The sequence below is a fragment of the Protopterus annectens genome, chromosome 13.part0, assembly GCF_019279795.1.
Source record: "Protopterus annectens isolate FY-2018-M chromosome 13.part0, PAN1.0, whole genome shotgun sequence".
NCBI classification, from domain to species: Eukaryota; Metazoa; Chordata; order Ceratodontiformes; family Protopteridae; genus Protopterus; species Protopterus annectens.
In genome coordinates this window covers 844,074,076-844,091,396 of record NC_056747.1, presented here as the reverse complement: position 1 = coordinate 844,091,396, position 17,321 = coordinate 844,074,076, and the positions used below count along the sequence as shown (strand labels likewise).

At 42.2% G+C, this 17,321-nt stretch overlaps 1 protein-coding gene across 1 annotated transcript in view; it reads left to right on the top strand.

Annotated features, from left to right (window-relative positions):
• GGNBP2 (gametogenetin binding protein 2) overlaps window positions 1-17,321 on the top strand; it is a 677,078-nt gene that overhangs the window by 533,803 nt on the left and 125,954 nt on the right. The window contains exons 20-21 of the mRNA XM_044054566.1: window positions 7,612-7,737; window positions 7,914-8,071. Coding sequence (XP_043910501.1) covers window positions 7,612-7,737; window positions 7,914-8,071 — 284 coding nt within the window. The remainder of the gene's footprint in view (window positions 1-7,611; window positions 7,738-7,913; window positions 8,072-17,321) is intronic.

Genomic DNA, 17,321 nt, shown 5'->3' with positions numbered 1-17,321 from the left:
GCATTGGATCCCCCTTGAATGACACCAGTACTTAAGCCAGTTGTTGAAATTGATCATCTTGTCTTCATATTGTGGCATCATTCTTGGTGAGGGTAAGATACTACTCAAGGTCAGGGTCATACCGGCCTGGGCTACATGCTCAGAGAGCTCCTCTGTCTCTTTTCATGTAGTCCAGGGAGGTACGTCTCAGGTCATTCACACCAGCATGGACAATGACTGAGTCCTATTTGTACTTGCCTTGGAGTGACCCGAGTGCTTGTGTTATGTAGCTGATCTTAGCGCCCGACAGGCAGCTCACCGTGACCTTGTTCAGCCTGGTGAGCGGGACGTCAGTGTGCCTGACTATAGTCACCTATTACAAGTGTATAAGGTGTGTTTAGCCTTAAGGGCTGTGACTGTTCGGCACACTGGCTTTGTGAGCTATGTGTTGCACGTGTTTTGTTTTGGGGTAGCGGTTGCTTGGGTGTCTGCTTTGGAGGTCTCTGCTGCTTAGGCAGATTTTTATTTAGAGCCTCCGAGTATGTTTTTGTGTGTTTGTGTTTGGTTTGCTGTAATAGTAGGTCTATGTGAGACTGGAATTGTAGTGAATGTGGTTTCCTTCTCCTCCTGACTGGTTTCGCCAGTACCGAGTTGAGAGAGCTTAGCCTCCAGTATGGCTATATGGTTGCATCTCTCACATGTGTTGGAATTTGTTGGGAGGAGGAGAGGGTTGTCTGTGTACATGAGGCAGTTGTAACATTGCCTCAAGATTCCCAGATTCACCAGTTGGACCGGAGAGGAGATTGACAACTGACCTTTGGACATGCCAGTATAGTATTGGGAATTCCTTTATAATTGAAAAAAAGGGCCAATGGGGAACGAGGTACTCAAGGGGAGTTTGTGAGAGTGTAGTGCTTTTAATATTTTAGCTTTAGTGAGCAAGTGCCAGGTAACTTAAATGCAATGTGTTACAGGTAACTTAGATGCAAAAACGACAAACAGTAACTTTCTTTCAAGTGAAACAAGGAAATAAGTACAGTAAGCAATGCAGATATCACTAGGGATCCACAGAAGCGCTGAAAAGCCACGTTTTAGGTGGAATTAGCGTTTCAGGGAAATAACAAGCAAACCAACAACAAGCATACAAATAAAGCTAGATTCAGCAGGCCTGGATCTAGTCTATGCTACAGCAAACAAGGTGTACCAATTTCAGTAAGAAACAGTTCACATATGCAGGCACTATAAGCCTTTAACCAGAAATTCCCAGCTCAGAAGGGCAGAGTCCAGCCTCTCCTCCCACAAGTGTGCAGACCACAAACCTTCTTAATGTAAAATAACTGGCCTGAAGCCCAAGTGCTTAAACCAGAACTAATACACTTTTAGAATAACAGACACTGAGCCCTCAATCAGCAGTTCACAACTTAGAAGGATGCAAGCTACCTGTCCTGCCACCACAGTGCAGGCCACAAACCTTCCTAATGTAAAACAACTGGTCTGAAGCCCAAGTGCTTAATCCAAAAGACTTAGAATGATAGCTAGTTAAATGTGCTTTAGGTTTGGTGGGTAGTGACACCTTACTCTAGCTGTGCAGCTCCTTGAGGAATTGCAATCAACTGTCAGAAGTTCAGCTTCCTCCCTGGGAAAAACGCTAGAGTTCATAGGTTGCCACTTGGCCACAGTTTTTCAGATAGCAAGACTCTCACTTTCCAGGCCATTGACCCTGCATGGTCTGTTTCTGATCTCTTGCCAAAACCCCCCAGCTTCTCTTTCTCAGGCTTCAAAGACACATGGCAGCCATCAGCCGCTTGATTTCCCTAGCTTAGGTGCCATATGAGGATTCTGCATTGGACACTGGCGGTGCAGTGGTTGTAGTTGCTGCATCAGATGGGGTTCCCTATTTTGTTGATAAATTTCTATCAAGATCATATGCTGGTTGGAGTCTCCCTTTGTGTCCACTGGGAGACTGTTCATCCCTCCAGCATGGTCACCACAAAATGGATGCCTCTCTGTTCTGGGGGGGCATTTCAAAGCAGGACTGTCCCAGGGCTCCTGGTCCACTGCCGAGGTCGGTCTTCAAATAAACATCTCTGAGATAACAGTTGTCCTCCTTGCAATGCAGGTCTATCAGGATGCTGTTCCCAAGGATGTGATTTCACTTCAGACCGACATGTTTGTTTGGTGTCTAAATAAACAGGAGAACCCATTCCCTATCCTTTTTGTCAGGAGACCTTTAGAGTCTGGCAGTGGGCAATTTTGTCTCTGTGGTTTTTGGTTGCAGCTCACATTTTGGGGAAATCCAACATATTGGCAGACAGTCTGAGCAGGAACATTTTATTTTTGCACAAGTGGTCCCTGAATCGGAGAGTTGCTGTTCTGATTTTTCAGCACTGGGGCAATCCATGTTGCAGTCTGTTCACATCCCTTATCTAACGCAAAGTGTAGCAGCTGTTATGCTTTAGTTCCTCCTCAGAAGCAGTCACCCAGGGACACTGTTCTGTATGCTTGTCCCCCAAATCTTCTCTCTGCTTATCGTCCAATCTCCCTAATAGTTTGTTCAGAGGGCAGCCTGTTGCAGAGCAACTTTAATGTTCATTGCACCCTTTTGGCCCTGTCAGGTGGAGCTCCTCTTTCTTCGGCCTTTTCTGAAGTTACCCTTCTTAGGTCCTAGCAGCCAGTCTGGATCTGATTTCTCACCCAGTGGTGCTGGATCCGCCTAACCTTTAGACACTCAAGTTATCCATATGGTTTCTCCAATTCCCCTGATAAGAAATCCCACATTTTCAGAAAGAGTACTGCAGATTTTGCTTTCTCAAAATGTATTTCCGTAGGATGTATGCTAGTATGTCGAAACTCTTCACTTGTTAGGCTAACTTTTTAAGGGTTTGTATCCCTTTTCAACTCCTTTAGAGGCAATTCTGAGGTTTCTAGCAGATTTGTTTAACTCTGTATCCAGTTATTCTACTGTTAAGGTACAATTGGTGGGTATTCCCAGATTTCACACTGGTAAGGACAGTATGCCATTGGCTGCTTGCAAAATTTTGAAGACTTTTCTCCAGAGTGTGTTTTTGAGTGTTATAGGCTTATGTCCCACTGTGGGATGTATCTATCATGCTTCATGTGCTGGCTGCACTTCCATTTGAACCTTCTGCTACATCTGACTTGAAGTTTTTGTTTTGAAAGACTTCATTCTTAGTGGCTGTTACTTCCGCCAAGTGGTATCAGAACTGCAAGCCCTGTATTTTTTTCATAGAGGCAGGGATCCCCCTCTGTATGGATCCTGGTTTTCTCCCTATGGTGGCTGTGGAGAACAGTTTTGAGTTCATTCACTTACCAGTGTTCTTTCCTGAGTTTTCCAACACAGAAAATGTGAAGAGTTATTTGCTTCCTTTTCAAAGGCCTGGTTGGGCATGCCAGTGTCTACGGTTACTCTACATGGCTATCCTTGCATTGTAAAAAGAAAGGTCATTCTACTAGAATTATCGTTTCTCGTATAGTTTTTTTTCAGAGGTGCTTTGGATGATGATTGTACAGCTGCTACTTGGGTAGGCCCTCATGTTTGTGTCCTACTACAAGTTGGACATTCAGTTCCAGTGTATTGAGCAGTAGCCTTCCGTAAGACTTCCCTAGGGTTTTACATGACTAGGGACCCTGTCCTACAGATTGAATCCAGACCAAAAGGACATAATCAGATATGAAAGTTATATATTTACCATAATGATAGATCAGTGGTGTCCCTCTCTGTTTGGTTCAACCCTCCCTCCTTCCTGCCCCTGCTGTTGTAGTGAGTTTGACAGTTATCGAACGATTGATGCCAGAAAAGTGCCTCTCAAAAACGCTTTTGAATTTTTTAAACTCCATAGGCATCTGACCTTCACCAGCATGACTATTCAGAATAGCTGCCATTCAAACTTGAATCTTGACGTAGCTAACTCCTGCATGAAAGATCTACAGTTAGTGTTAAGAGAGCAGAAAAGGGATCTATGTATTTGGTTGAAGCCCAGATGGAGAATCTGTTTCACTTCTGTAATCTTTATTATTAGTTGAGGCTGATGGAAGAAGGCAACACAGAGATCTAGCATTATGTACATAACTTTCGTTTTGTTAAAATTTATTAATGAGTCTATACTAAAACCACTCGCGAACATTAGCTCCATTTGCTTTTAATTATTGTTAGAGTGGTTGTTTGCATACTTTAAAATTTTCAGTTCATTGCAGCAAACACATATTGGCCCCAAGACAGAGCACTTTGAAATACATTTGGTTATTGGCTTTAGGGAGGGCATAATTTTTGTTTTACATCATAGTGTCATGTTGAAAGTTGGCTTTTGAAACTATGTAAGCTAGATCAGTCAGGATTGATTAGTTCCAATTTCTTCAATATTGCGTGCAGTGCACAGTTTAATGCCTTCATTAACACAGATATTTTATACTGGACTAAGAAGACAAGAGTCATGTCCCAAAGTATAGCGCTGAAAATGACAATGCAAAAGGGACTGTATGATGATTTGGAGTGACTTGCATTTGTAAATGAAGAGTTAGAAAGTATATTTTTAACTTCATGCTTGTCTTTCTACAAGTAATAACTTGCATGCAGAGGCTTAGCAGTTATGGAGATGGGCAGCATTTGTTACAGAAATGATGGCTATAATTCTTGCTGATTTAGGATTGTGTGGTGGTGATGGATTGAGACTTTATTGACCTTACTAGGGGGCTGTTGTCCAGCTTGCCTATAATTAGAAGGGAAGGCATGCCTAGAATATGGTGTCCGTCTTGACTCTGTATTCAATAAAGTTGTACTGAGTATTGCTGGACTTAGCTGGAACATGTTATCTTCCATACACAGTTAGCCTAGTTTATTCCAGATGACCTCAGGAGGCAGTAGGCAATCAGATTTTGCTTTAGTCACTTAAGGAACACTGAGGCATCAGATAACTTTGCATGTAATATGTGAAATGATTAATTTTCCTTCTAGTTCAGTATATTAAGGTTTTGCTTTTTACCAGCATATGACAGTGTATCATTGTTTTGGCAGCATGTATAAGTTTATGTAAGCTAAATAAAATTTTAATGTTCTTTTTTCAGCTTGTTATGGTAAATTTGAGCATTCTTGGTCTGTGTTGTGTCTGAAAAGGGTCAGAGAACCAGTTTTACTTATCTGGTTAACAAATGTAATAAATGCATAAATTGTAGATCTTCATGTTTCAGCCACTGTTAACAGTGCAGTGTAGTAGTGGTGTTGGTGTTGATTATAGTAAAACCTTGTATGCAAAGGCAAAGATCATGGAAAAATGCATCCACAGGCAATTGCTAGACCACCTAATCCAAAATAATTTACTATCCAGCTGTCAACATGGTTTCAGACCTTTCCACAGCACTACTACTGCCCCTCCTTTCCTTTACTGACTGTATTAACAAAAAACGTAACCACAATATGCTTTCCTCTGCACTGTTTATCGATTTGTCCAAGGCATTCTATATGGTAAATCACCAGATACTTATAAATATCCTCAAATCCCTGTCAGTAGATGCACTCGCTATAAAATGGTTCAAGTCCTACTTAGATAAGACAACAGGCTGTGCTTTGGCACAACATTCTATCTACCCACCTGCCCGTTAACTTTGGTGTCCCTCAAGGGTCCATATTAAGGCCTCTCTTTTTTCTATATTTATCAGTGACCTTCACCTAGCAATCCCCCAAGCTATATGCATCTAATACGCAGACGATTCCGCACTTCTATGCTCATCCACATCTAGATCTGAACTTCACTCCCTTACCCCAAATGTGTTTAACACAATTGAACAATGGCTTACACAGCGCTGTCTCCTCCTGAACTCCAAAAAATAAACTCCTCCTTTTTACTCCTACTCGTAAGTCCTCCCCAATAGATTTCACAGTACCATCCAATAACGGTACTCTCATATCCCCAGATCCAACTACCAAACTACTAGGTATCACCATCTACAACAACCTCAACTTCGACACCCATATCAATAATACTCTAAAATGGGCGGCCACGGTGGTGCAGCAGTTAGCATTGTCGCCTCACAGCAAGAGGTTCTCTGGTTCGATTCTCTGCTGGGGTGCCTTCTGTGTGGAGTCTGCATGTCCTCCCTGTGGTTGCGTGGGTTTCCTCCCACATCCCAAAGACATGCTGAGGGTGAATTGGACACTCTAAATTGGCCTTAGGTGTGTGTGCCTTCTGTGGAAGGTTGGGCGCCAGGCTGGCAACTCGACACCGTAAAACTCCACTGCCAATCATGAGCGGACAGGTGATCCGCTGTGGCGACCCCTAACTGGGAAAAAGCCGAAATAAAACGAATCAATAATACTCTAAAAACTGTTAACTGAAAGCTAGGCTCTCTCTACAGGATCAAAACCCTTCCTTTCTCCTGCAGCTAGAATACCTATTGCTCACACTCATCTAATCTATACTCTCCTCTTTTCCTCACCCGTATATACTAATCTATCTAAAAATAACCTCAATAAAATGGAAAACTCCTACAATAACATAGCCAGATTTGCTACAGGAAACTCATTCAGAACCCACCACTGTTATAATCTAAAGCAGCTAGGATAGCTTGAACTACAAAATAAGCTTAAATTCCACCAACTGACCATTGCCCATAAGACCCTTTACCAACCCTCCAATACTCCTATCTACCCTCATCATCCCCTATAACAATTTGCAGACCTTACAATCATCACATAAACTTCTTGTAAATATTTCTAAATCAAACAACAGGGCTGGGGACTCTGTCTTCTCTAATACTGTTGGAAAGTCCTGGAACCTTCTTCCTGGTGAACTTTCCTCAATTCCCTCTATATCACTTTTCAAAATCAAACAAACTTTTCCTCAGAACACACTGGTTGTGCCCCCTGTACTAAACCTGACTAATCAGCTAGCTGTTCTAACTTGGTTCTGCCTACCCTCTTCTTCTCATTAATCAAGTTCTCTTTTCCTTAACAACAACAGCCTTGTCCTTCTAGATACTGTTACTTGCATCTTCTTGAAACTTATTATTGTGACAACTTTTTTGCTAATATAATTATATCATTCGCTGCTTTCTTTTTTATATTATGTATTGTACCTGCATTTTTTTTGCACTATGTTATGAATGTTTGCCCTCTTTGATTATCTCTGTACTGTACCTGTATTAATGTATATATTAATTTTTGTGTATACGGTTTTGCTTGTGTTTTCACAAAGCTCATCTTCCCGGGCCTCTACTGAAAATGGACATATATCCAGTTAGACTAGCCCAGTCAACAAATGTAAAATAAAAATAAAATTAAAAAAAAATTCTTTGTTTATAGCATGAAATGTTTGTGTTGTATGTAGATCAGCTTACAACATGGAATGTTTTTGTGTTGCAAGTAGCAGATTCTATGTTGTAAGCCAGTTTGATTAGTTACCATGATGCAGCCAAATTTAAGAAGTCAGCATCAGTTGAACAAGTGTATGTTCTCTCTTTCCGGTACCTCTTTACTCACAACTTTAAGAAACGCTGGTGCGTATTCCAAAGCAAAATTTTTACATCATTGCAACAGTATTCATTGTACTTCTGGTGTAGTACAAGTTGCTGAACTGTAATGTCACAGTAAATTTGTTGTGCTTTTTGTGTACTTTATAGATTTATCACAGAACTGTAATGGTAGCGATTGTGGTTATTCATCTAGCATGGAAGGCAGTGAAACTGGGTCTCGAGAAGGTTCTGACGTGGCTTGTACAGAAGGAATTTGCAACCATGATGAAGCAAGTAAGAATAAACTTAAAACTGTTTCACTTGAAGTTTGAGGCGTTTGATTGAAGTTTTAGTGTGGACTGCATATGCATTAAGCATAGCACAATAAAGGCCGTTTGAGCCCACAGTAAGGAAGACCCCTTTCTTAGTTCCTTGAATTAACGTTGACTTTTTCCTTTTGTTTGTAATAGGCGACGATCCTTGTATACATCATTGCATTGAAGATGAGGAGGAAGATGGTGATAGCTGTGTAGAATGCTGGGTAAACTGCTCTGAAGAGACCAGCTTAAAAAGCAAAAGCAGAAAGAAGAAAAAGAAAAGTAGAGCTTCCAAATGTGAGGCTGATAATGTAAGCAGTCTGGAATTGTTTTAAATAGCAGTATGTGCAATATCTACAGCAATAGTACAGATTATTTAGTTGAACTTTTGTTCTTTGAGGTGTTTAAATTGTTTCCATTGAGGATTTATTTGTAAGTAACATTTTTATGAGCATTCATAACACGTGAGCCTCTTCTGGATCATTAAATGCTCTATATATATTGCCAACATGGGTTTCGACCATACCATAGTACTAGTACAGCCTTACTATCCTTCATTGACTCAATTAATAAAAACCGCAACAATAATACTCCTTCAGCATTCTTCGTAGACCTGTCCAAAGCCTTCGACATGGTAAATCACCAGCTTCTTCTCCATCGTTTAAAATCTTTCTCTCTAGATAATCTTGCCTTATGCTGGTTCACATCTTATCTAGACAATCGCAAACAAGCAGTTCTATGGGAAAACCAACTCTCTGATCTTCTCCCCACCACTATAGGAGTCCCTCAGGGCTCTATTTTAGGTCCACTCTTGTTTTCCATTTTCATTAATGAACTTCATCTAGCTACTCCACAAACAGCTTGTATTCAATATGCAGATGATACTACCATCATTTGTGCAGCCTCAACACAGTCAGAACTTCACTCTCACACAAAAAACATTCTCAACTATAGAACAATGGTTCTCTAATCATTGCCTTCTCCTTAACCCCAAGAAAACCAAACTCTTGCTTTTTTCACCCACCCACTTGTCTACCTCTATCCATTTCACACTAATATCTGATAATGGAACCATTATCTCTCCTGACCAAACAACAAAACTCTTGGGTATCACTATTGATAATCAATTAAAATTTGACAATCATATTAATCTTACAATAAAATCGACCAACAGAAAACTAGGCTGTCTCTATAGAATCAAATCTTTTCTTACTCCTGAAGCCAAAACTACCATAGCCAGAACTCACTTAATCTCAACTCTTTTATATGCTTCCTCCATATACACAAATCTCTCTAAACATAATCTTAGCAAACTTACTTCATCATATAATAATATTGCCAGATTTGCAACTGCCTCTCCATATAGAACTCATCATTGTTTAAATCTTAAAAAGCTTGGGTGGCTGGAACTACCACACCTCATACAATACTATCAACTCACTATTGCCCATAATGCCTTACATCACCCTGAAAACACCCCAATACTCTCCTCCCTCATAACACCCTATAACAATCAGAGGCATCTACGCTCCACCAACAAAATACTAGTCCAAACATCCCGATCCAAAAACTCAGCAGGTGACTCCACATTTTCCAACTCAGTTGGCAAAATATGGAACAAGTTACCACAGGAACTCACATCCCTAACATCACTCTCCCAATATCAAACTAAACTAAAATCCTTCCTAAATATCCATTGGCTATGCTCTTGTCATAACCCAGGTTAGTGCTCTTTTTTTTTTTCCATCATTATCTGACTCCTTAACATCCATTCTTTTTCCTCTCTTCTACTTACTCTAAATAATTATTAAATATTCTTTATCCTTTCTCTCTCTCTACCATCCTAGGTTTTTCATTTCACTCAAAATTTAATTCAACCTGTTTCAAAGTTATTGCATATGTTTTTTTTCCCTTTATTTTTGTATATTGATGTATATCTTAAAATTGTTTAGTAGTATGTAGTGGAGCTTTTCTCCCCGGGCCGCCACTGAAAATGGACATATATCCAGTTGGACTAGCCCGGTAAACAAATGTAAAATAAAAAAATAAATAAATAAATAAATAAAATATAGGGTATGTGGCAGCAGAAAGAATCGTAGGTTGGTAGGGTGGAATGTATCAGAAATTGAAAACTGAATGTAAATGTGCTGCTTTCAGCCATAGTAGGAAACTAAAATGTGTGAGTTGGTCTTGCCACATGGCAATGTATACATTTGCCTTTTCTAGATTAAAATATAGTGGTCTATACATTTTCTCCTTTCCTTTCTAGCTTGGTAATTTAGTACTGGTAAGCTTAGAGCCGAGAAAGTGGGTGGTGTGGTACTGTGATTTTTCACAGGCAGAAATTGTTGAAACTTATGCTGGTCGATGTCTGAACTTAGTTGCTGATATTGTTAAATGAGTTGCAGCTTCTCTTAATGGTTTCTGTTTGGTCACTGAAGAGTCATCTTCAAAGTTGGACAAGTTGCAGCTAGAATACCTCTGCATTCTTTGCCTGTATGCTTGTGCGGCCCAACAAGCTTGATGTTATGTAGTCCAGTCTTGCCTACATTTCTTACCCATGGTTCGGAGCTGAATGTCTGCTCTGACTCTGCCAACTTTTCTAGCTCAAAGTCTTTCTGTTGGCTGGGCTAAGATGGTATCCCATGCTGCACTGCTCTCTATCCCCAGATCTCATTTGCCACTCATATAGCTTGGATGTGGTCTCGCTCTTGGCTGTGGCTAAGTACCCTTTTTCTTCATTATCAGAGAATTTGTTGCAAACAAAAAGCTATTTTAATAGCTATTGTGTGTTCTGGTCTTGTATTGTGGAAAAGTTGTGTTTTTGATTGTTTTTCTGTGGTGTCCCACTAGCTGTTTGCAATGGGCTAGACCCGTTTGTTAGAGTACCTAGTCTGTCCCCTTGCTTTCCTTGTGTTATAAACTTTACCGGGTCTAAAACCGTTTAAATTAGAGGTTTTAGTCCTTTCCCCCTTGTGTTTGTGTCTAAGGATCGTTTAAATTAGAGATCGAGGTATTTTGTTCATGGTAGGTCTTTCCCGCCTTGTGACTGTTTGACCATTGGTCCTTGATTCAGTGATTATTTGTCTTTGGTGCCTTTTGTTGTTGGTTAACTATGTCCAAAGATACTAAGGAGCACAAGCCTTAGGGCTTCAAGAAATGCTCTAGTTGCAGTTATAAAATGTCCATTACCGATGGACATTCTGTCTGTGTGTATTGTCTGGGAGCAATTCATCTCCAGGAGTCATGCACTTTCTGTCGTGCCTTTAGTCCGTGCGTTCTTCAGGAAAGGAAAAATAAATTGATTTTGAAGGGACTTCTGAAACCCTCCTTCGAGGAGGGTCTGGAATCTGCTTCCAGCTATAAGGCAAAATCCTCTAAATCTAGAGAGATCTCCGGCTCCATCAGTCTCCTCAGAGCCACAAGAGAAAATAGCAAAGTCTGCTTCGACATCCTCGGCTCCATTGTTCTCGGGGCCGCAGGAGGTGTCAGTTGTTATGGAACCTGCTTCGGCTCCAATCATCTTGGAACCTTTTTGGAGCCGATCGCTTAGCATTAGGCCGGTATCACCTCCTCGCAGGTCCCCTTCGGAGAGGAGGTCTCTATCTCCCTCTCTATCCTCTAAATCCTCCAGGACCTTATCAGATGTGGATGTCGATAGAGTTGTGCAGAGACTCCTTCAGTCACCGGTTTTGGCAAAATTGTTCTCGGCTCCAACCCAGTCTGCTCCGGAGCCCGTCCCTCAACCTGCTTCGATACTTCCTCCTCCAAGTGCACCTCTGCTTTCGGAGCCGGAGTGCTCGGCTCCGTGTGATGTCCCTAGGTTGGTTCCGACAGCCCCTCCTGGCTTATCGGTGCCAATGTCAGCTCCGACCTCGTTGGTGCCATCCACGGGATTCAGGACTCAGGATTCTTCGGTCGGACCCGAGGGAGAGGTTTCAGGACACCTCTCTGTTCCTAGTCTCCCTCTCGGTGCTTCGGTGCAGGGAAGTTTGACTCCTGTAGTGGCTTCGGAGGCTGGTCGTTCTTCGGTCTCGTGGGGGGGGCAGCCTTCAAAGCCATGCGGAGTGCGCTGGCATCATGCGGGTCGGTCATTCTGTCCCCTACTACACCGGTGCAGGTCTCTGATCATCTGTCTCTATACAGCGGTGCCCCCAAGGCCTCAGGGTACCCCCATGAGTGGTCCCCACATTTCTGAGGGCCCCTCAGAGTTTTTGCCTGAGGAGCCACCCAGAAAGAAGACAAGAGGAAGCACATAGATTCCCAGGATGAGTCTTTCACATCAGGCACCGACCTTGAGGAATCGGAGGGGCCCCCCCAAGTCATCCTCTGAGGATGTCTTTCTCTGACATCCTAGAGATTTTGAAACAAAAGAGGTGACTGGCCATCCAAAGCCCCTCCGAGGAGGAGTCTGTCTTCCTGAAGGCCTTTGGTGCGCAGCCATCCGCCTCCTGGGTATCTCTACCTTTGAGCTTCTGGATTTGGTTTGTCGAAGGGTGTGGGAAACCCCTGACTCTGTGGAACCAGTCCCCAGGAGAGCCAATAAATTTTTGCCTGCTCCTCCTGATAAGGAATTTGTCCAAGGGAGTCTCTGTGGATGCCATGGTGGTGGTAGCTGCCACTCAGAAGGAATTAGCCGAGCCTTCTTCACCGTCCATCCCCCTAACAAGGAGTGTAGGACCATGGACCGGTACGGGAAGCGTACCTTCTCTTCAGCAACCTTTACCTTACGGTCACTGAATTTATCTCACTTTACACTGCTCCAGAGAGATCTCCTCAAGGAGCTTGGAGATGCTCTCACGGGTAACGTTTCTGAGGCGGTGGCCCAGACAGTCAATGCTCAGATGTCTACCCTCAATTCCATTGCAAACTCCTCCATGAGGCTGATTTCATATGCTGCCGAAGGAGCGAGTAGGGCAGCAAGTTCAGGAGTTGCTCTTAGGATGCAGGCCTGGATGCGCCTTTGTCATTCCGCGGAGGCCTTCAAGTCTTCATTCACCTACGCTCCTTTCAATGGTTCCTCTTTGTTCGGAACCAAGGTGAGACACCTCACCAGGTGTGAGCAGGAGGGAAAAACTGTCTGCCGTAGGAGTCTGTTTTTCCCTTCCCTCTAGGCCTTATCCCAAGGCCCAGAGGGGTGGCAAAATGTGGTTCAAGAAATCAGAGGTTTTTTTCCCGATGCACAAGGTGAGCCCCCCTCCAGAGGCAGGGGGAGGGGGTGGTTATTCAGGGAGATGCCGCCCTAGGGGCAGAGGAGGCCCCCGCAACTCGGGAGATCGCGATTCCTTTCGTGGTTCTCCCTACTGCCGCTCCTGATGGGAGGCCAGACTGTGAGTTTCCGGAGCCAGTCGGGGGTCAAATCTAGTTATACCCGGAGGCCTGGCAAGACATCACCCCAGGACCAATGGGTTCTACGAATAATTTCCGGAGGATATGTCATCCCCTTCTCGTCAGATCCCCCTCCAATCAAGAAATCCTGGACGTTCCACCCATTCAGAGGGATTACGCAGCTTCAGAAGTTTCAAAGCTGCTAGAAAAAGGAGCCATCCAACATGTCCCCTCAGACCAGATCGGATTAAGGACTTGCTCCAGATTCTTTTTGGTGCCAAAAAGGACAGGGGACTGGAGACCCATATTGGATTTCAGCCAGTTGAACACCCACGTGCAAAAGTCCAAGTTCCGAATGGTCACATTGCAGTCTATTCTCCCATTGTTGGGAAAAGTGTGGATGTGCTCCATCGACCTCAAGGATGCTTACTACCACATAAAGATGGACAGGGCATCCAGAAGTCACTTACGCTTTTGGCTGGTAGCCAGTAATTTTCAGTTTCGAGCCCTGCCCTTTGGTCTCACCACAGCCCCCAGAGTGTTTACCAAATGCATGGCAGTGGTGACTGCTCACTTGAGACGTCAGGGATTCCAAGTGTTTCCATATCTGAATGACTGGCTCCTTACTGCCACCACCAGGCATCTACTAATTCAGACCAGGGACGCTGCTATCAACATATGTCAACAATTGGGCATCACATTGAACTGGGAAAAATCTGTGTATAAAAAAAGTCCTTCTTTTAAAAATATATTGGAACACAAAAGTAAAACTGGGCAATGTATGAGTGCAAGAAAAGGGAATTTCAAATGTGGAGCATGTAAGACATGCAATTATATTCATGTAACAGGTTTTAATGTTACAGTTAATGGATGTAATATATTAATATATGGACATTATAACTGTCAAACAACTAATATAGTATACATAGCCTTGTGTCAGCAATGTAATGTATTTTACGTGGGAAAAACGAAAAGAAAATTCAGACAAAGAATCAAAGAACATCTATTGGATATAAAACATCAGAAGAATAGTAATGCTTTAGCAAGACACATTATGGAATATAAAGATCATACCTTTAAATTTATGGTAGTAACTCAAATTAAACAAGATCTACAGGGAAGGACAACCATATATCATTTGGATATGGAAGAATTAAAATGGCAAATACTGCTTAATGCATGTATACCTCCGGGTATAAACGAATATATGAGCATTATGCCAGTATTGAAATTAAATAGAATATACAATGTATGACACAGTATGATATTCATTAATTAAGTATCAAATTCATTTATTTATTTATTTAAAATTTAATAATTTGCATAAAAATTAAATATTATAACAACATAAGATCAAATATTGATACATATTATGGATACATACACTTATAATGGAATCAATATATACAGGGTGCAATTTTTTTACACAATTTTTTCATAAATTTCTCTTATAATGTAATTATATTAACTGTATAATAAAGATAGGAATACATCACATTAAAAACATTATAGTTAAGCTCTCTGCTTATAAGATTATATTCTAACAGCATATAACTTGATATATATTTCATTAATAAATTAATTCGTAGTAAAAGAAAATATATACTCAGTAACATCATAGGGTTAATATATATATTTATTATAGTATACATGTAGTATAACAATAATAAATAGGGTAATAAATCATTCATTATATGTCATTACAAATTGATCAAATTAATAGCTATACACAATTTTATAGTATTTTGTAAGTTGATTTGTATTAGATTATATGTATATGTCTATTTGTAAAGTGCATGAGAGTATAATGTATATATATATGTGTTGGTTTTAAATGAGAGAGAAAAACGTATATATTTACATACATTTTTTTGAATCAATACCATTTCCCTTTTAAGAAAGTATGGCGGGAAATTAGGTCATTAATTAATATGATTATTGAATAATCAGTATTGTATAAATAAATGATGTAGAATGATAGACTGTATTCTGAGGAAGTTCGTAAGGACGAAACCTAGGTCAACAATAAAGCAGTGTTCGTGTAAAGGTGGTTACGGAGTTTTTTCTGCAGTTTTTTGAGTTGGTCAGTATTTACCAGTTTGGTTTGTTCTCTTGTGGATATCTGTTCATCTCCTTATTGGCATTGTATCGGCCTCACCTTGCTTTTGTACTACGAACTGGGAAAAATCTGCCTTGTTGCCCTCACAGCGTGTCACTTTTATAGGCGCAGAACTAGACACCGTCCTCATGCGGGCATTTCTACCACAGGAAAGAATCAGTCCTACAACAAGTTCACGCCTTCCTCCCTCTGAGAACAGCGAAGGCAAGATGGGTCCTCCAACTGTTGGGGACAATGGCTGCAACGATTGTTAGTCCCCCTGGCAAGGTTACATGTGAGGCTTCTTCAGTGGCTTCTCTTTGCCTAGTAGTCTCCCAACATCTTCCACTTTCTCACCCTATTCTACTCAGACAGGTGCAAACAGGATCTCAGTTGGTGGCTTTGTACCGCCAACCTGAATGCAGGAAAGCCCTTCGTTCCTGCGCCCCCGATTTGCCACGGTGACCACGGAGGCCTCCCAGATGGGGTGCGGGGGGGGGGGGGCATTATCTAGGCAGGACAGTCCAAGGCACGTGGCAAGAGCACGAGATGCATCTGCATATCAATGTCCTGGAGATTAGCTGTGCTGCTAGCATTGCAAGCACTTTAGAGTTTTCTTCCTCTCGGGACTATTGCAATCCACTCGGACAATATGTCAGTGGTGTGGTATCTGAACAAGCAGGGAGAACCAAATCTTATCCCCTTTGCAGAGAGGCTATGCGAGTGTGGCAGTGGGCAGTGTCTTTCCAACGTTTTCTGGTGGCAAAGCACATTCCGGGGAAATACAGTGTGATCGCATACAGGCTAAGCAGAGCTTTTCTGCTGCCTCACGAGTGGTCCCTGAACTGTCAGGTTGCGGAACAGATCTTCCGCAGGTGGGGTCAGCCTTGCTACGACCTTTTTGCCAGCTGCCTCAATGCCAAATGCAGCAGCTACTTCACGTTAATTCCCCCTCAGTGGGAGTCGCCCAGGGACGCTTTAGTCCACGATTGGCCCTCCGGTCTACTATGTGCCTTCCCTCCTGTTACTTACTGTCAAAGGTTATTCAGAAAGCGCAATCCTTGGGAAGCAGAATGATTCTGATTGGCCTCATCAAATTTGGTTCCCCTTTCTCCATCCCTATCTCATGGATGCTCCTTGGATTCTGGACCCACAACCAGACTTACTGACACACATGTCAGGGCAGCTCCATCCCTCTCTTCGGACCCTCCGGTTGACAGCCTGACTACTCCACTTCTGTCATTAGTTAGGCTTCAACATTTTTCACCGGAGGTGGTTCATATTTTATCTTCCTCTCATAAGCCCTCGACCAGGAAGATTTATTACAGTAAGTGGAAGAGGTTTTCAATCTGGGCGCATACCAAAAAGATTGACCCTTGCACAGCTCCAATTTTGTCTGTATTGGAGTTCTTGTCTATGCTCTTTAACCAGGGTTCAGTGGCCGCAACCATTAACGTCCAATTGGTGGCGATTTCTACCTTTCATGTCACAGACGAGCCTAGCCTGATGGTGCACACAGAGTCTGTAAGGCTTTTCTGAAGGGCACTCTGTTACTTTGTCCTCCGTTATCAGAACCTGTCATGCCTTGGGACTTAAACTTTGTTCTACAGGGTCTTACTTCACCCCCCTTTGAGCTTGCAGCCACTTGTGATTTAAAATTCTTAACTTGGAATGATGTCTTTTTAGTAGCCATCGCATCAGCCAGACTAGTTTCGGAGCTTCAAGCTTTATCAGTCAAATCCCCTTATTTGATTTTTCATAAGGACAGGGTTTCTCTCGGACCGAACCCCTCCTTTCTTCCCAAAGTGGCGTCAATCAGTAACCTTAATCAATCTATTGAATTACCAGTGTTTATTCCTCAGTTCATAAACAAGGCAGAATTCAGATTTCATCAATTGGATGTACACAGACAATTATGTTTTTATCTACACAGAACGAAAGACCTCAGGAAATCTGATCAGTTGTTTCCTTTTCGGAAAACAGAATTGGGTTTCTGTCTCCAAAGTCACGCTGTCCAGGTGCATCTCCAGTTGTATTTTTTTCATTTATTCCTAAGGGGGTAAAGATTTACCGTTCCGGGTGAAGGCTCACTCTACTCGGTCTGTATCTACATCTACAGCCTATCAGGCCAGATT